Genomic DNA, 20,714 nt, shown 5'->3' on the forward strand with positions numbered 1-20,714 from the left:
TGAAATGAGGAGCTAAAAAATAAGAACACATACAGTAAGTGAGACGAAGGTGGACTGAACGATTACTGATATTTCAGTATACATCTTTACTTTTACGTTGAACTGACTGTGAAAATAACCCTTTTATTATGGCACCCTGGCCAGATAACCTACTGTATAGGCCAAAGTATTACTTAAAGACAAACTCTAAACCAATATGTTTAACAAAAGAGGCCCAACAGAACAATCTTACATGATACAAACTGACTCTAAAGAGTGAAATGGAGGGAGCCTCGAGTACAAGTCCCAGCCACCCATTTAGAGTCTGCAGCCATCCAGGTACCAAACTCTGCCCGTCTACCACTTACAAGCTAGTGTTTGGACCCACTCGCTTTTACTGTCTCTAATTAAGTGCATATGTCACACATTTTAAAGAATGCCTAATAAATTTAACTCTGTTTTAAGCTACAGCCTTGACTTCCACGCTGCTGCTTCCTCAAATCCAATCCACCCGGTTCATTCCGTTTCGACACAGCAAGGTCATAAAGTATTGTATATACAATAATATAATAGAGTGTAAGTGATTATAGACGGTTTCATCTTAACAACATAAACAAATGTTACTGCGCATGCGCACTTTTGTGACCCCACCTGAACTTCCGGTACACATTCACAAACAATAGAGTGCCTGCAGATTATTTCTGATAACAATCAAAAGAAACCGAGAAGAACCGTTACTTGGCTAAACTTGTCTCTCCAATATTTCGCATTTATGAAGATGTCAATGTACCATACGGTTTCTTTAAACTACAGGAACCATTCAACAAATCGTTTATTTAATAAATTGAACATACAACAAAATTCAACAAATCATTTATTTAATACAATTATTAGACAGTAAAACAGTAATATAAATTAATATTAACATAGGTTAAATAAAATATAAATAGTTATATTATTAGACACTAGCCAAACACAAACCAGAAGTTAACTGGGGGTTAGGCGCGTGCGCACTCGTCCGATGAAACGGTCTATAATTATTGCAATTATTGAATGGATGGCTCAGAGATATTTTTGTATGCAAAACCCGGAAGCGAGTTAGCATTTTAGGCCTTCCGGTTCAATCGCTCCAATGTCTATGGGTTTTTTTAATGGGTTTTTGGTCAATTGCCCAAATTAAGGTCTGTGGTAAACAAAAGCTCTAAATATTTTCACGTTTTATTCTATGACATAAAACACACCAATTATAACCTGCTTGTGATTTTTTTAAAGCCTCATTGTGTCTTAGCAACTTGTTAGCAACTGTCGTTTTTAAAAGTGACTACTTCCTTTGGCGGGGACGTTAGAAGTCATCGTGCATATAAAGCTCACAAATAATGCAACATGGGCACAAATCTCTTAAAACATAAATGTGGACTCATTCACGGAGTAATTAGTTACCAGGGAACACATTTTTAATCAAGTTTGAAAGAGTTGTCGGAGGCTTGGTGGTGGTGATGTTGATTTAGAGCGACCTTAAGTGTAGTCTGTTGATAGCATTGTGTTAGCTTTTTACTTCTGCAGATTGCATTTTGGCTTCAAAAGTAACAAATGTGGTGTCAACTTGTAAAGATTATCTTGATAGACAAAACGAGTAAGGCCATGAACACACTTGACGTCTTTTTTGACAAGAAAAAGTTGACAAGAGCGCTTTTTTAGTAAAAAGAAAAGCTGGCAACGTTTGTGCATGAAGGTAGCTCAGCACACAGGATTCATATAGAGTAACGTAAGTCTATTTGAATTATAAACAGAGACCGTCTTTGCAAAAACCAACCACATATTTTAAAACTACAGTACTAATTTCTCGCTAGAAATGCAATCGAAAGTTATTAAAGGTGAAAAATAAACTTTTAATTCATATAAAAATATGTCCAAAGCAGCGCTTCCGCCGCCATTTTATTTTTAAGAGAAGGATCCTGCTCGACCAATCACCTTCCTCGCACGTTGTTATGGAAACGACAGGTCTCTCTACTCGCTTGTCATTGGTCAACTGTCAAAAAAGATTCTTGACGTAGGGCATTTTCTTCAGAAAAGTTGAAGTTTTTTCAACTTAAAAAGGCACTCGCTCGGAGCTGCAGAAAAAGACGCCGGCGGTGGCGTTTAAAAAGCGCTCATGACTTTTTTGGAAAACACGGTTTACTCCGTAGGATTATAATGTAAAACAAACGCTGGCAGCTTAAAAAAAGAAGTCAAGTGAACACGGCCTAAGTGTCATAACCCTTTGTTAAACACAGAGCTTATTTTTTGTGATTTTCCAAAAGTCTATGGGAAAAATGCATAGGCTTTCGATCGAGGGAACCCGTGCGCCGCTAACTTCCGGGTTGGCATACAAACACACGTCATCTCTTTGGCTCCCTATTGGGACAATAAAGTCCTCCCTACTACCCCTAATCTTAATTATTAATAAACACCTTAGCCATTTTTTCAAATATTTTCTTCATTTTGTTGAAAATAAATGCCTGTACGATTTGATGTGATTGAAAATGAATTCGGCAAAAGCCAGATTCGATCGATAGCGTCAAATGTACTTGTCAAGCGTCCTTCGCACTACACCACTGAAGCTGCCTGTTAAGTGGTGTTGGTTATATTGTACGCTCCAAAATTTCTTTCTGGGGAGGACCCACCCACATTTTTTATGTGCTTCCGACGCCCATGATAATAAGTCTCTGCCAATCATTGTGTGCACGTCTTCAGCGGCATCCCAAGGACAACACAAACAGACGGACCCTGCACTGGCCTCCCTGGAAAGTCTGTATAACTGCCTCATAGGGGTGTAACGATACTTCGTATTACGATATTTCGCGATGCAAAAATGATACGATGCACATCGTAGAGAGATGGGGATATTTTACGATCTGTTTAACTCTATTCGTTCAGCGGTCAAGACACTACCTACTCTGCGCCAGCACGTCACGTGTGCTTATCTCACATATGCGGTAGAGAGAGAAGTCTCTGTGAGAAGGGAAAGCACAAGACACAATCTGTGTCTCCAAGTGGTTTACAAAGCGTCATATTTTCCTTCACAATCGCGTGACTGCAGGCGAGTCACCCCGAAACTCATTACAAAGGCAGCACAAACGTTTTTAAATGCCGATGTTAATTTACCCGCTAGCGTGAGCTGCTGCATAACGTGATATGCAACATAAAGTAAGCCAAAAGAAACCAGCGCTGTTCCGATCAGAGTCGTACTGTATATTAAAAGATCGAATGACATGCTAAAAAACAAGTATGTAATCTGCATGATTGAAGAAATGTAATACAGTTTATGTAATACGTCTTTTTGAAAGATTTTTCTCATTCATTCCTGCCTCAAGCACAGACAGCGCAGCTTCAAAGAGACACGAGCCAATAGCGCTTGAGCGTGAGCTCTGTCAGAGCGTTTCATTGGTTGAATGTACTGAATGAACACGCCCTTCACTGAACGAACGAGTCAATTGAGTCAAAATGAGACTGAATGAAGTGCTACATGTCGTTCATGGTCTAATATTCTCTGTGTTACAACAATGCATATCCAGTAGTTACTCAACTTTTCTGAAAAATAAAGGTAATGACCTGGTTTAATTGAATTCCAAGGTAAAGTAAATTATGTCGAAACAGTTAAATCTTTGTATGGAACATTTAATTACACCAATTAAATGAGTTAATCCAGATAGATTTTAGTAGACTAATATAATGTAGATTTCGTCAACTAAAACTATGATAAATTGGGATGACTAAAACTAAATTGCATTTTAGTCAAAAGACTATGACTAAAACTAAATCAAAATTTGCTGTCAAGATTGACACTGATCTTAATTCTAATTTCAGATAAGCCTTAAAATGTTAAAATTCTTTATTAAGTTGTATGTGCAACAAAATAAGTTACTGAAATTGTTAATATTTTGAAAATAAATGTTATTTGAATTTTTTATTTTGTTCAAAATATCGAGATCGTGAACCCAGCATCAAGATATGTACCGAATCGTGAGCTGAGTGTATCGTTACATCCCTACTGCCTCATGTTACAAAAATCTGACAAACTACTACTGTAACTCACCAGAACAACAGTTAACCATTACTAGCATTACACTGCGATTGTAAGAAGCATTACACAAACAATCAAAGGTACTCTTTAGGGAAGTGTTCAGGCAGTTACCCTGCAAGCATTCTGTTTCTCGCCATTCAAGACGAGCGTAGAACAAACACTTCACATGCTATGTCTGGTCTATGAATTATGCATTTACACTTACCAGGTCAGGTTGTTGGAGCAGCTCTTTATATCCATCTCGAAACAAAGCGTTTTACACACATTTCATTTGGCATATGCATGACACTTGGTGAATAAAGCCAATTCTGATTCCTCAGTTACTTTTAGATTCTGAGCCAGTTGTGAACAATTTATAATTATTTATTGTTTCAATCTTAAAGTCCAAGTGAAATAAAAGATGACAATGGCTATTTTTCCATGAAATATTGCAGCGTTTGTTATAAATAGTTTATCAGTGTGGGTCATTCTCTTTTTAAAATCCGTGTGCCCTCATAATCTTCAGTTAAAATCTGAAAATGCACTTCCGTCCTGTAACGACTATCCATCTTAAGTGACGTATGTTAGATGGCTTGGGCGGAGCATCCGTTAACTCCTCCCCTTCAACTGTCAGTCTGCTGCCAGTTCCATTTCAAAATGCAATGGCCATTTTTATATATCCAATCAAATTGCAATGAAAAACGCAAGCTACGCCCACTATTTTTTTCATTCGAAATTCCATTTCACTCGGAAATGCGTCAAAACACGCAAGTAAAAAACGATCGCAACTTCCGGTTCACCAGGACTTTAACGCCATTTCAGCATCTAAGGCTATAATAATATTTATTGTACAATGGGCTACATTTGTTGTTTGAAACACTGCATTTAGCTTATCCTTGAGAATCATGTTTGCTGGACCAGACACAGTTCCCTTAACTCTGATTAGTTGTTCAGACAACTCAATGACTAGTCAATAATACAATTTGATCCTTTTCCACATCCAAAGTAAAAAGTTGAAAAAAGTTGATACTTTTCCATAAGATAATAAAAAATGTGATATCCAACATGGCTTGAATTTCTCACAGTACCTGATTAAACTCAAACCAGTTTATCAGGCAGTGTTTGAGGAGTGATCCAAATCATTTAGTAATATATTAAGTACATTTTATAGCATTAGTTTGGGCTGTATTCTACATTCTCTCTACATCGTTAAACATTTTAAAAGTAACTGTCAAACCTGTTGATTGTTTAGTCAGGACTTTATACACACAATCTGCATCCACTTTCATCAATTGCTGCTTTTCAATGGACCTTTTTCACAAGACTGTGATGACGAGTTCAACGGTCATCAGCATCGTAAATCCTGGTTTTATATTTTCTTTTTTTTTTTTAAATGTACGTACGTTTATAACACTATACTTTGTATTATACCTTTGCATCGAATGACAAAAAAATAGTTTATGCTAATGCAAGGGTGTTTCTTACACAGCGTCTATGGAAGTCACGGTAAATTTGTCATCATTCTCTCTTTTGACCACCGTTATCAGACTCTCTTTAGTTTTTTCATTTTGTTGAAAGTAGTGAAGGAGTTTTTCTTTTGCTATTTGATCAAATGAGAAAGCAAAAAATATATTTGTGGTTGTCTCACTTTGACCGCTATAGAAGTTTACCCAGCTATGACGACTTCCGATGTTGAGAAACCCAGAAACGTGAAAAAGGTCCATTGTTAGTTAACGCAAATATCTAATTAGCCAATCACATGGCAGCATCTTAACGTAATTAGGCAACGGTGCTTCATTTGGGCTACAGGAACACTACACTCACCTTCCTCTTTAATTTTCTTTTGTTCGTCCACCTTTTCCTGTGCCTTTAGTACTTCATCGGCTTTTGCTGCAATAATGACAGAAAAGGAAAACAGTAGGTTAAAAGTTACAAGCAGTTAATTTAACAATCAAGAACCAGTCACGAATATACATCTTTATCTCCTCAGCACACCATTTAAAACAGATCTTTCTGCACTCGAATTAAAAGCTTAAGAGAATCTTTTATAGTGTGGAAGCAGCTTGTGTACACGCATTATAGCAATTCATTTAGTCTGTTGATTTTTTCTCTCTCCTGCCCTCCAAACAATGCAGATGTTAGCAGAGAAGAAGAAATATAGTGAGCGGTGAGGGGAACTATCAATACAGCCTGTAAATTAATTACACCTCTGTTCCCGCACACCATTTATTCTAAAGCGTTCATGTCTCCCAGGAGCAATTTGGCTTTATTGCTGTTTTTACTCGCTGATGAAGGAAGTCATGCAAAACTGAGTCCTTAATAACATTAAAGGCTGGTGTTGTGGGGCTTGATCATAGACGAAAGCCGTCAATACGCGTAGAGGTAAAATGGCGATTTGACATAGAAGAAATGAGTAAATAACACTATTGTTTAAGTTTGATTTGTGTGGACTTGAGGCCAAAGGGACCTGTAAAAGCAGCTGGTTTTATCAGTGTGCGTTACCATAAAAGAATGAATAACAAGCATCTCTGAAGTCTCTGTTTAGTATGACAGTTTACATATTACAGTAGAATACTCTGAATGTTTCATTGAAATTCTCTACACAAGGTTTCGTGAGTGTCTTAACATCTCTATGTCTTTTCTGTTGGTGAGTCCCCCCCAGCTGGGTAAACTATCTCTTAGTCGTTGCTGTTGACCTATGTCTACCCTCACAAATAAAATAATGTTGTCCTTCTGAAACCTCCCGTATCTCTATATTTTGTGATTTTTATTTTTCGTCATAAATCATTACTATGAGAGGCCGTTTACACGAGACCGTTTTCAACTAAAAACTGAAAACTTTTTATGCGTTTTGGCTGTTCATTTACACGACAAAGGCGCTTTTGAGGACTGAAAGCGCAAACTTTTGAAAACGGGTCTCAAAGTGCAAGTTGTTGGAAACGACGGCATTATCGTCTCCGTGTAAACTCTGAGGCAATGTTTTCCAAAAACGATGACGTCATACGCATGCGTATTACGCATTCAGTATGTAGGCATGCGCGAGTATTCCCCAAACAATAATGGCCGCCTCCTCCACGCTGCTTGGTTGTGATGCGTTACATACTTATTATCATTTCTTCGGCAAAAGTATGACCAGCGGAGACATAGTATTTATATACACAAACTATGAACACACATACACGCCGACAAAGTGTGTTAAGAGAGCTTTTTCCCTAAAATCAGGGTATGCGTATGTGCGCAGGCACGTATTGTTTCTTTACAGCGCCATCCACTGGCCTGGCATGCATAATAATGCGTTTTTATTCGTTTTCCCAGATCCGTGTAAATGCAGATCGTTTTGATAACGCTGTCATGTGTACGTGAAACTTTTCTGCTTTTCATCATGTAAACATACTTTTAGTTACCCTTTATGTTTTGATATCTAAGAAATAAAAAGTATTGAAAAGTGCTTGTCATCGGTACTTAATCATTAAAAAGTACAGCGTTTTTTCCATTTCCTGAAAAATGCGGATTTGGAGATCCGAGGTTTTGAAAGGACAGAGACGAAAAGCTAGTTGGATTACACATGCATGACATTTGTTTTCCACACAAACTGGACATGTGCATGCTAAAGTCTTATTCAAACTGTTATCGCGTGTAGGGCTTTGATCTGTGTGCATGCAGTATGTTCATCAAATGCCATGTAATGTCATTGGAGATACCAAGGCTTATTAAAGATATATATTTCATGGCATGTTGGCAGCTGAAGTTGAGCTGGAGACTTCCTAATGGCATTAGATAGCACAGCCCTTACTTGCAGCAGTAAGCTTAAGACTCACTTCATCTACACTTCATTCCAGTTTGGCTGGCAGGACAGATAAAGGAGCCTTCGTTGAAATCCAATTGCGATTATGTGTGTAATTGCAGCTTCGGGCCCCTGGAGTCATGTAGGCATGCATGTCTACGTTTCATGAAACGATCTTTGTCTGTTTATGAGTCTTTCACAGATAAATATGGATGTATATGTGCTCAGCCTCACACAAATGCATGCCCCTCCTTCCTCCGGGGTCAATTAGCAGTGGCGGTCTGTTGGAATTGAACGCAATAGCGCAAACAATCAGAAAGAAATCAGTGAGACCCATTAATATTACATGATTGATGGAGTGGTAGTGTGTCACACAAACACGGGCACAGAGGGACCCACAATTTAGATTGAATAAAGCACTTTAGCCCAATCTGATTAAAGCACTACAGCAGAGCTGCATGCAACACCTACTCAACCTTCACCCACTTCCTTTTTCTGCTCGACAGCAGCAATTCATTTTTGTAATACTGCAGGCTGAAGGAAGTTACCGGCCCCCCAAATTATATTAAGCAGACATGTGAGAGGTTATTGAATGCAAGCGTGTGCTTGCAAAATACAAATTCCTCCGTGAGAGCGTAAGTGATACCGCGCAAAATCAGAAAGGGAGAGGCGTTGAAGAATGTGATCCTATTTGTTTGCGTTTGTCTTGGCTGTTTAAAAAAAGTCTGAAAAGAGTATATTAAAAAACGATGCACGATAATGCTCCATGAATTCACATAACGAATCATGAATAACCAAACTCATGCTCCGATAAATGCTGTGATGTAAAAATAGGTGTAAAGTGAAAGGTATGTTCTGATCGATGTCCACACAAAAGTCCAATCTAATTCGTGACTTTTTATGAGGCGACGAAAAAGTCGCATAAATTCTAACATGACCTTTCAGACCGAGTTCGCATTGCGAAACATCAGACCTGTATCAGATTTAGGACCACATATGTGATCCTGGACAACAAAACCCAAATGGGCCAATTTTTCGAAATTGAGATTTATACATAATCTGAAAGCTAAATAAATACACTTTCCGTTAATGCAGGGCTTGACATTAAAGTCCCCGTGAATCCACGGAAGTTGCGATCGTTTTAACTTCCATATTCTGACGCATTTCCGAGTGAAAAGGAATTTCAAAGGAGAAACTGAGTGGGCGTGGCTTGTGTTTTTACTGCGAATTGATTGGATGTATAAAAACAGCTGTTGCCTTTTGAATTTTGAAATGAAACTAGCAGCAGACTGACAGTTGAAGGGGAGGAGTTAACGGATGCTCCGTCCAAGCCATCTAACTTACGGGCGGGGGTGACGTTTGTAGCCGTGTTTCTGGCCATTTTTGTTAGCGATTTTGCTGCATCCACTCACAAAAATAAAGTTTTTATATATTTACGGTAGGACATATGGACAAAATATCTTCATGGAACATGATTTAGATTTTTGGCATAAAAGAAAAATCGATCATTTTGACCCATACAATGTTTTGTTGGCTTTTGCCACAAATATTCCAGTGCTACTTAAGACTGAAGCGGCGCGTCATATTAGTCACTTGTTCACACATTTATTATGTCCTACATGGTGAATGACGCATAGAGCGCTAAACATGAGTTAGGGTATGATTCAGACAGTGTAAACATGTTGTCCATTGGGACAAATGAAATCTAATTTCACGTTAGTGTCACGCCAGCGGATGCACGTGAGTGTGCTCCGGTTTAGAGACACGACAGATCGTATCCGACCCATTTCAAGTCTACACAGTATGTTGTATGTTAAGGCTCCATGGAAGAGATCAGACATCGCAGCCTTGATGAGTAATGAAGACAAACGCCAGTGTCACGCACCAAAATCACAAGCTTTAAAAGACACATCACTGGTCTCAATGGTCTTCCTAACCTTAAGAATTTCATCATTATAATGTAGAGAAGCATCTTTTTACCAAAGTAAAAACACTGATAAAGTACAGATATTTGAAAATGTCCTTAAAAGTAAAAATGCTTAAGTACTATCCACTTCTTAATAAAAGATATATGCAAAGACTGATCAGGAAAAAACAGTGCTAGTGTCGGATTGGGATTTGTATCGGCAGAATTTAGGTGTCAGAATCGAATCGGTAAAATAAAAGTGGTATCGGTACATCCCTGCTCACAACAGGCATTAAAATAGTCCACTAATATTTACCCGAGTCACTGCGGTCTTGGTAAGAATAATGTAGAAACATAGCTGATAAAAAACTGTGAAATCATTTGTGATAGCCTAAATAGTGTTGCTATGTGAATGGGTGAAATTTTAATACTATATTTGGATTTTTTTGAGGCTCTCGGTATTCTCAAAACGTCATGAAATTTGGTGCACACAACAGTTCATTTGAGATGGGCAAAAGCGTAGACATGGGAAGAGGGAAATGTGCTAAATTGCAAACAAATTTTGGAAATCTCAAATGATGTTGCCATGGTGATGCAATCGCTTTTTACTGCAAAAAACAGAAGCAGGAAGCGTCTCGTATCTGCAGCATATGTTGAGTGGCTTGAGCACTTAAAAGCACTTGCCCACCGTGCATTGTTGTCTGAGATTCACCATGTAGGGATAGTGTAAAAACAGTAAAACAGTGGGGTAAAGCTAGTGCGTTCAGATCTACAAGCCCCCCATTACTTACACTAATCAATTATGTGTGTCAATGATAAAGACAGATATAGACTACAAACATTAATTATTGCATAATAATCTGAAAATTAGTTTATATCTGTCACATGCTGATCTGAATAGAAAAGTAAAAAGGAGCATACAATAATGTATTTAAAGAAATTTAACACAGATGCTCTGTCACAGGGGATCGGAATAATGAGGGCAATAGGTCACATGGTACTGGCAAGGTGTAGTACCTCACATCACCACTAGATGGCAGGTAGCATTTCTCCATCTCTTTATGCTGAAACTCCAGTGACAGTGAGCAGCCTGTGTGAGAAGCACGATTAAAACCAGTCCGTGTACATCTTGTTAGGCATAATTTGCATGAGGGAAATTAGACTTCGGCATGAATTTAATTTGTAGAATGAGAAACAGGAACAGCAGCAAAATTAAGCAAGCTGCAAATAGCTTCAAATCATACTTAAGAAAATAATCCTTAGATACGCTTAAATTATCTTTAAACCATCCGTCAAATATACGTAATAACTTCGCATGTACATACAGTATACAAACTGCAGTCACAAATAAACTACATTTTACATTTGACGTATTGTATATTCCTGCTACACTTCTTGCCAAGCAGAGGAAAAGATAACACTGTCACATTCACATACGACTTAAATGATATTCATAAAATATTAACAAACTAAACAATTAGAAACTGAGATGTGCTGTATCAATATGATAAATTATTCACAAAAAGTTGTCTCATTGGATTTCTGTTTTAGATGCTGACTGTGGGGCCAGTCTTAGAGATCAATGGCTCTATATAATCAGATGTCTTCTGCTGCATTCTGTGGTCGAACCAGACCCCTGACAAAAATAATAAATAAATAAATGAGAGACAGGCTCGAAGAAGATATGAAAAGTACAATCGCCAAGAGTAATTAATTAATTACATGTGTAGAAGGTTGTGTTATTTTGGAATTAGGCCCAAGAGACTCAGCGGAGAGGGAAAAAGCGTTCGCGATAAACCCTAAACAACGATTAAATATTCCACTTTTGCATACGCACCACCGTGGGCTAATTTCTGCACTTTGCCTAAAATTCGACAGCGTCAATCTGGGAATCATTTTAAAAGGTTTCTTTAATTTACACAGTGAATTTTTTTATTTCGACGCAGAAACAAAGCAGTCAGAGTGTTTGGGTTTTCATCATGTCCACGTGAGACTTTGGTTGAATGGGGCTGTTTTATTCATGAGCGGTTTAGAGATATGTGCGTAGGCCTGTCTGTCTCTTCATTGCATTTGCTGCGAGTCAGTGTCAATGTCGCTTAAAGCCAGCTGAATGAGTTTCGCAAGTAGCAGTTTCGCAAGTCTAACTGAAAGATATACTTTGTTGAAGAGTCAGACAAGTCAATATTTCTGGGTTAGAAATCCCATTTGTACCGACATACAAATACTTTTTGCCACAAGGAAAGTCAAAGCAAAGCTCTTCATGTCTGTATGTCCTTACTGTGGGGGAATTTGAGGGGTGCGTCTACGAAGCTTATAATCTTTTTAATTGACAAACTGTAACATATAAGTTGAGAGAGCTCTTTGCAACGAACGATAAAACGCTGATCAAACTCATTCCAGATGCCAGCAGTTTACAAAGCTACATGTGATGAGAATAAAATCTTTCTGTAGGCCAAATATCTTCATTTTAATGTCCACAGATATGCATGTATGACCCGTGTATTTCCAGTACTTTTCTGTCAAAACTTCATACAACATTCACAATGTTTGAGATGACCCGTTAACTTGTGCATCGTCGCTTTAAATGCTTGAATTTGATTAAAATGACATAATTTGGAAGTCGATCCTTTCTTCACAAACAGCGCATTATGACTAGAAACGCTTTTGCCAAGTGATTTTTGAAAGGACAGTTGAGTTTTTCCCCTTCAGAGCTTACACATCAAGAGCTTTACTCTTCGAAGAGAGTAAGCCATAGGGATGATCACTTCGGAATGAAACTCAGGGAATGATTTTAATGTACGACTGCGAGTTGGGTTACTACGTTGCATACAGACCAGTTTTTGCGCGATTATCAACATAAGTGTATACACTGACAAAAAAGGTCAATTGTTACTTAAACTTCAGATTTATACTGGGGCACGACGGAGTGCCGCTCCATAACACCAGAAGAGCCGCACACATGCGGGGAGATGGTCAGCCTATGCCCCGGCCCAATTTAACCTCTGCTCTTAAGAGAGAATGAGAGATGGATACACGTAAAAGAGAAGTGGAAAAAAAAACTGTGAATGATCTATTCTATTCTCACTTGAGGGTATAAGCCTTGTATGGCTCAGTGGGTCACAGCGGGACCGGGCCTGACGCTTACCCAACACCCCACATAAAGGGACGGGTTCTTGAAATCGTGCTCAGCCAAGCTTCAGCAACTAAGCCGGGGTGGGAGAGGGACCGGGTGAAGCTCTTTTTCTTTCTACGTTATATTGCATCCTAATTGCAGTGTCAAGTTCCTGGGTAAGCTGTCAATCAAGGCTATTGAGGCCAGAGAGCCATACCTACACAGAGACGCAAATCAGAAGAACAGGAGATGTGCTGAGGAGGGGAAACATAAGCTGCAGGCTGCTATAAAACAGGGCAACAGAGAGATCGAGACAAGGCCCCACACCATGGAAGAGCGCACTTCTGCCTGTCTTCTCATCTCCTTATGCTCATCGCATTGCTTAAAATATTGATCATCAATTAGCACTGCGTCTGTTTTGCTACAGAACCGGTGTCACAGTCTATCGCATTGTCAAACCCAATTCACAGCTTATTCAAAGTAGATTTTTTCTGTGGTTGCTTTGCCTTTGGAGAAGTCATTAGGCGGGAAACATAGCCCGGGGTGCAATCACCTATTCTCTTTCATTACAGCTGAGACGAGGTAGGTAAGGGAGATTATTAGAAGTTTGGAATGATCACAAAGCTCAGCACAGGCTGTCAGATCCCCCCTAAGTGTAATTCATCTAGCCTGTGTCCTCCCCACCACACCCCCAGCAATCCCAATTCTCCAGGCGGCCTTTTCACTGGGTGCGGCAGGGGATGGACATTATTCATGAACATCTGCAGCACGGTGAATATTCTCTACCAAGGGCCACCCCCTCTTAAATGCTGCCGCTGGGATCAATGGACAAAATGGTGCCCATAAGAATGTTGGGATCAAGAAAAGATGAAGATATATATGGATGCTCTTTTCCAATGTACCATCTCTGATGAGTAGTGTAACAGATGTGCCGCTGCTCAAAAAAACCAAAACACCTTCAAAATCAGTAGGAATACACTCTCTTTCCCAATGCTGCTGGAGTGGTGTTTAATATCAGTGAAAATAGAAAAATGTTGTGTTCAGAACAAAAACAATGACAATGACTAAGTTTACATGCACCCTCATAATGTAATTATAATGAGATTTTGGCAATATAGCGATTAAACTTGACCTTATATAAATACAATACTTCAGTCTAAATAAGCTTACAATTTGGAGTAAGCATTAACATTGTAACATACAGTATGTGGCGTATATTTTAGTTTTTGGGGGGGGGGCTGTCAGCAGGTATGTAATTTAACCTTTATTTAATAAAAATAAAAATGTTGTTGTTATTGTGAGTATATACAAATAAAGTAGACCCTTTAGTTACCAATGAAATTGATGTACTGATAAAAAACGAGTAGGCTATTTGAAGTTGAATCAGTTGCTACGTGGAAAAATTCACCAAATCGAGCCGGCGCATTCATTGACCCCTTGCAGAGTGTTAACTGCAAGCGGTCATTATATTACAGTTAGTTCAGCATTGTAGCTTAACCTACATTAATGATGACTTACAAGGTAATTGAGCTGTGAAATTCAGAGCACCAACAGACTCCCCTGGTCAAATCAATTTCACCATTAACCCATTTGAATTTTGAGTGTCTTTTGTCAAATTAATGTTAAGACTACTGCGTGATTTTCAACTGAAACGTGACTTATGATTGAATGATGACAACCTGCTGCAGTTTCATAGTTCAAAATGTAAGCATATTTTCTCAAGGGTTTGGAACTTTTTCCTATGAGAAATGTTAACCTTAAAGTCCCGTTGAACCGGAAGTTGTGATCGTTTTTCCTTCCGTATTTTGATGCATTTCCAAGTGAAATGGAATTTGGAATGATAAAAACAGTGGGCGTGGCTTTTGGCTTTCTCTGCGATTTGATTGGATGTATTAAAACAGCCGTTGCATTTTGAAATGGAACTGGCAGCAGACTGACAGTTGAAGGGGAGGAGTTAACGGATGCTCCGCCCAAGCCGTCTAACATACATCATTTAAGATGGATGGTAATCACAGGACGGAAGTACTTTTTCAGATTTTATTTTTTAAATCCTTAGCTTTGTATAGTGTGGTAGGCTATATGAGACCAGTTTTACTGCGCTTATGCTTTTTGCTGTCCTTATGTTGTTCCAATTGCTTCTATTGTTTACCTCATTTGTAAGCCGCTTTGGATAAAAGCGTCTGCTGAATGACTAAATGTAAATGTAGTCAAAAAAGGCCTTCTGTTTTTCTGACCTTCATCTACATCTTGCCCATGAAAACCGACGCTAAGTTCAGAAGATCATCAGATTGCTTTGTGTTAGGCCTCCGTTCATCTACTCTTATCATCTGGCAAATGATTGTGTAGTTGATCTTATAGGGGAAAGGTTTTTGACAGCACCTGAAAGCACTGGGCTATGGCCCTTCTTAATTGACAGTGGCGGGCGAAGTTTACCATAGCCGTTAAAAGCAAAATGATGCCTGACAGCTTTGTCAGTGTGTTGGAGGATTTTCAATGGCAGAGCAGAGATTCTGCTCGATTCCAAGCCTTTTATCTACCAAACTCTGAGTGCTAGATCCTGATGTCTCTCCAGGAAAAAAGAAACTATATGTTTGGGGAAAAGAGGTAAAAATACTCATGGTCAGACAAGTATGACAGATGATCGTCAAAATACAAAAAGTAAATTTAAGGGGAGGGTGCAAGATCCAAAAGAAAATCTCTGTAAACACGGTGCCATCGACAAGCTGGATGCAAAGGTAACCTATCAGAAGACGTTAGATAAGCTATCAGAAAACAAAGAAAAACAACAACAACACTGCCTCTTCTCTGCATCCTTCTTGCGCCCTCCTCCTTCTTATCACTCCTTTCCATCCCACTCAGCATCAGTACATCTCTGTTTGTCTCTGGCTGAGGGCTATTATTTTAACCTCCCCTCATCCTGACTCATGAGTGAGAAGCAAACAGTGTGCTGCTGAGAACACAACTGTCTCTCCTACAGGAGAAAGCACTTCAAGCACATTCCAGACTTCTGGACAGGGTTTATTGAGAAAGGGAGAAAAGAAAAACACCATTTGGCTGGTTGAATTCTGCTGTTGACGGTTGTACGTACAAAGTTATAGACAGTTTCATCTTAACAACATAAACAAACGTTACTTTTGTGACCCCAACTGAACATCCCGTACACATTCACAAACAATAGAGTGCCTGTAGATTATTTCCGATAACAATAGAAAGAAACCATGAAGAACCGTTACTTGGCTAAACTTGTCTCTCCAATATTTTGAATTTAGACTGCGATACCGAGCTCAACCACTAGATGTCAATGTACCATACGGTTTTTTTAAATGCGTCCGAACTACAGCACCAATTCAACTAATTGTTTATTTAATAAAATGAACACACAACGAAATTCAACAAATCGTTTATTTAATACAATTATTATACAATACAATAAAATAAAAATATAAATTAATATGAACAAATTAAATAAAACATAAATAGTTATATTATTAGACACCAGCCAAACACAAACCGGAAGTTAACAAGGGGGTCATGCGCGCGCGTCCAATAAGACGGTCTATATTCACCATGATGATTTTTTTTGCATATTGCAGTGCATAGTAATACTAGAACATTCAATGTTTTTGACAGACTTTTGTACGATAAACAAATCTGTATTGGGCCAACATATTATATAGGGCAGTCTATTTGAAAGGTGACGCCTACATAATACAGACTTTAAGTTCGGGACATCTAATACTCCGGCTCTCAGATCTTTCACTGTATCTCACCCAAGTGAGGAGGATGAAGTATTAAATAAATCTTTATGCCCATTTGTTGTATTTCCTCTCTTTTCACAATGCATGAAAGCAATTAGCGCTGTGGTTTGTTTCCCAGCTATGTGCTAAGTGTCTCCATGTGCCAAATCGCAGGCCTGTTGTTGCATGAGTTCGCCCACTCGATCTCGGCTGAGCTTCCCTCTCTGGACGCCCACACAGTACGTTACACAATTGTACCCTGAACAGTGCCCTGCTTAAAAACCCCCATTACTGCTTTCTTTTGTCTTGGTGTTAAATGGGTGAGAGTAGAAGTATGACGCCAACAAATTTACAGATCTTTTTGTTTTCTTAAGTTCTTACACGATTCTCACGATAGATGGGGATCACTCCCCCCTAATCAATTGAGATCTCACTACAAGAATACAAGTGTCTGCATAAGTGCATTAATAGTGTGAAAATGTGCTAAATCTAACGTGCCTTTTTGTTACACACATTAGAGACATACACAATAGTGTAATAGCTAATAAAGGAGCTATTCGACAAGAGATTTTGGTTATGATAAAAACATGTCTGTGTGATTTCCAAAAATGTGTTAAATCACACATTTGTCTCATCTGATTAAAAACACTCATGAGAAACATGGGAAAACATCTTGGTTACATATGAAGAGTTTGCTTCCAACTTTTTATTATGTTATCATGTTTTTATTGTGATTATTAGGTGTTTTGTTGAGTTATTATGGCTTAAATCAAAACAAACCAACTGCAGTATGAATGATATTAATTGGAATGCACATTAAAAACATGATTTATGAGTTATCGCATTTGCAACCTAACTCTTCATATGTAGCCTCGGATACCTCAATAGGAAACATCTTAGCTAAACTCTCTTAAAGGGGTCACATGGCGGAAATACGTGTTTTTCTGTGTCTTTGGCGTGTTATAAGATGCCCATGCATGTATTAGACACGTAAGTTTGCTAAAATTAAAGTCTAAAAGCAAATACGAACCCAGACCTGCCTGAAACGCCTCGTGTAACCCCACCCCGACGAATGTACGTCACTTCGTAACATGATTTGACTTAAGACCACCCAAATCTAAACGAAAGTGAGGTGGGCGTACTTGTAAATCTCATTGTATCGTCACCGCCGCAGCCATGTCGCTGAGACTCAAAAGAAAGAAAGAAAAAGAAAGCTTGCGAAAAGAAAGACTCTTTGTTTGCCACGCCAAAAGATGAGACAACTAAAAACGAATGGTTACATTTATTTACAACACTGTTACAGAAAAGTACAATCCGAATGTTCAAGTTTGTGCAGCGCATTTCACCGAAGACTGTTATATGAACCTGGGAGAGAGATTAAGACCGGCTGTGCACGAAAGCTTTGGTTAAAAAGTGGGGCAATTCTAACCATTAAAACTTCGCTGGCGCTTCAGATTCGCAGCCTGTAAGTATATTTTCATTGTAAAAGACTTTGTTACGGACTAACGCGAGTTGAGTTTGTTGTGTGTTTGTGATCTGCAAATGCAGACGCGCGCAATGTGACAAAAGACAACATAAGTCCTAATAATCAGTAATTATGTTCCCACTAGAGGCAACAAATGTCGTGTTTATAATGTCTTTTTATATTTAGTATTTATTTTGGGTTTATTGTCTTTGTTGAGTCGCGACGAGACGTGGCGTAACACTGGTTGATCAAGAAGGGCCAAAGTACTTGCGTTATTTATACCATTCCCTGCTGTAATGCGAGCTTGTTTCTATCTCACACACAAACTCTGTATGATGCATATGGTTGTTTGTTTATAGTCTTTATAACGTCGTATATAAAAGGTAAAACAGTTAGCTATAGTTTTTAACTATTTAACATCATATTTTTTTAATAAAACCTTACCAATCCTTTACAACGTGCTCATGTCGCGCTGGCAAAGTTGATGTATCGGCTTGATCATCTTCATTTTCCGGATCAGATTCGGGCTCGAATTGATAAGGAAAGTACCGATGACATTTGATCACCTGTCAGTACAATTGCGCGGGAATATGATGTTCCGAATATGGTAAGAGGCGTTACATTTCCGTGAAACGCTTGCAGTATTCGACCAATCACTACGCACTGGTTAACTGGCCAATCATAGCACACCTTGCTTTTCAGAGAGATGAGCTTTGTAAAAAATCAGCGCGTTTCAGAGAGGCGGGGCAACGAGGAGATACAAACATGCATGGTATGTGGAAAATACAGCGTTTTTGAACCTTAAATCGTGTATACACATTACATTACATCTAAAACAAACGATAATATTACTTTTAGCCGTGTCATTTGACCCCTTTAAGTTGTTCCCCTTCACTCTTAAAAATAAAGGTGCTTAAAAGGTTCTTCACAGCAATGTCACAGAAGAACCATCTTTGGTTCCACAAAGAACCATTCAGTCAACCGTTCTTTAAAGAACCATCTCTTTCTTACCTTTTCATAATCTGAAGAACCTTTTTTTGCCACAAAGAACCTTTTGTGAAACAGAAAGGTGCTTTGGATGTTTAAGGTTCTTTATCGAACCATTTCGACAAAAAAGGTTCTTCTATGTCATCGTGAAGCACCTTTATTTTTAAGAAAGTTTTACAGACATCTTAAGGAAATAACACAAGTGCAAACTTTTAATAGTGTCAATTGCGTTATCCCTTAGTGAGTGGTAATAAAAGTCATCAGCATCGGGGTTCTATAATGACTCAGAAAAAGCAAGAACATATGAATCAAAACTTAAACCTTCATCCAAATATGAGGTTCATCCTAAACAGACAAGCACCTGTTCATCTATTATTTTTTCTAACATTCTCTATGTTAGGCCCGGAAGACCTATCGTTTCATACCGTCATGTGACAACGATAATATTGAGACAATTTTTCTATTGCGATAACACAATATCGATAATAGACCAGTAGTCATATAGTGACTGCTAAAATAAGGTCAAATATATATAATTGAATCAAAGTTGAATTCATAATCATACCCGCACTCAAAACAAAGTAAGAGAACTGTGCAACATTAAAAATCATTTAAGCATCAAACCTATTTAAATCAAGATTGATCGCATTAGATTTTTCAGTTCCTAGCAATAAAACAAACAAAAATCACGCAACCTCCAAATATAACATCAAATAGAGCAGACTAAATGTTATGGGCTTTAAACATTCAGATGGGTTTCCATGCATATTGTCTGAGCGCCCAGAATTTATGAATTTTCTAGTCTAGCGCTAAAAAAGATCTGCTATCGGATGATCTCAAAATAAGCGATTGCATCAAAAATTAGGTGCAGCTCAAGCTAAAGATGTCTGTGGGTAGAAGATAAAGCACAGCAGAGGAGAGCAAGGCAGACAAGATAATAAGGAGACCCAGGGATGGATTACAGATTACTTACACAATCATAAATAGTTTCTCCTCCGCGTATTCAATAATGGCCTTCACCCTGTATTGAGTAATCCGTTTTGGGCAGCCAAAGGAAGCAGCTAATACAGTCTTATCAAAACTGGGTATTGGGAGGCAGGGCCAAGTGCAGTTGTTTACAAGGTGAGGGCAGGCCGACAAGGCGGGAAAGAAAGGGAAGGCGTTCAAATCCAGCGGTAATTCCTTTTGGGCTGTAATCCAGGGGGATTATGGGTACATTTGTGTAGAGATTATATAATTTATCTTTAAGATGCGCATCCACTGTTTGCAGAGCGAATGGAGGAAAAGCTGATAAAATGACAGAATCTGAATCCTAGAAGTCGGAGTAAATGATTCGGACAAATAGCAAAATAAAGAATTGCAGGTAACAGATAAAACTGTATATATAAACTATTGATTGAGAAATTCTTAAGGATTTGCCATTGCATCAGAACTATGTTAGTATACAGTATGAAACTTTGTGGCTTCCTCCTCATCCTCCTGCTGTTCTAACGTATTTGAAATGACATATTCATAAGTTTATAGGATACTCTGTCGCAAAAAGAAAATTCCCTGAAGTTGTACGATAACTCTAGGTCCGGGAGCTTTCTGACTCCCACCCATAGACAGCAACAGCCTACATTCAACAACCGCCTACTGATTTGCGGATGTGCAAAACTCGTCTGTGAACTGGCGTCTTTTGGTTCAGGAGTTTTACACCATA

General features: G+C 38.6%; 1 protein-coding gene across 1 annotated transcript in view; it reads right to left on the reverse strand.

The window, feature by feature from the left end:
- Window positions 1-20,714, reverse strand: part of rsrc1 (arginine/serine-rich coiled-coil 1) — a 105,800-nt gene that overhangs the window by 21,493 nt on the left and 63,593 nt on the right. The window contains exon 7 of the mRNA XM_057350496.1: window positions 5,846-5,911. Coding sequence (XP_057206479.1) covers window positions 5,846-5,911 — 66 coding nt within the window. The remainder of the gene's footprint in view (window positions 1-5,845; window positions 5,912-20,714) is intronic.

The sequence above is a fragment of the Triplophysa rosa genome, linkage group LG14 (assembly GCF_024868665.1).
Source record: "Triplophysa rosa linkage group LG14, Trosa_1v2, whole genome shotgun sequence".
NCBI lineage: Eukaryota > Metazoa > Chordata > Actinopteri > Cypriniformes > Nemacheilidae > Triplophysa > Triplophysa rosa.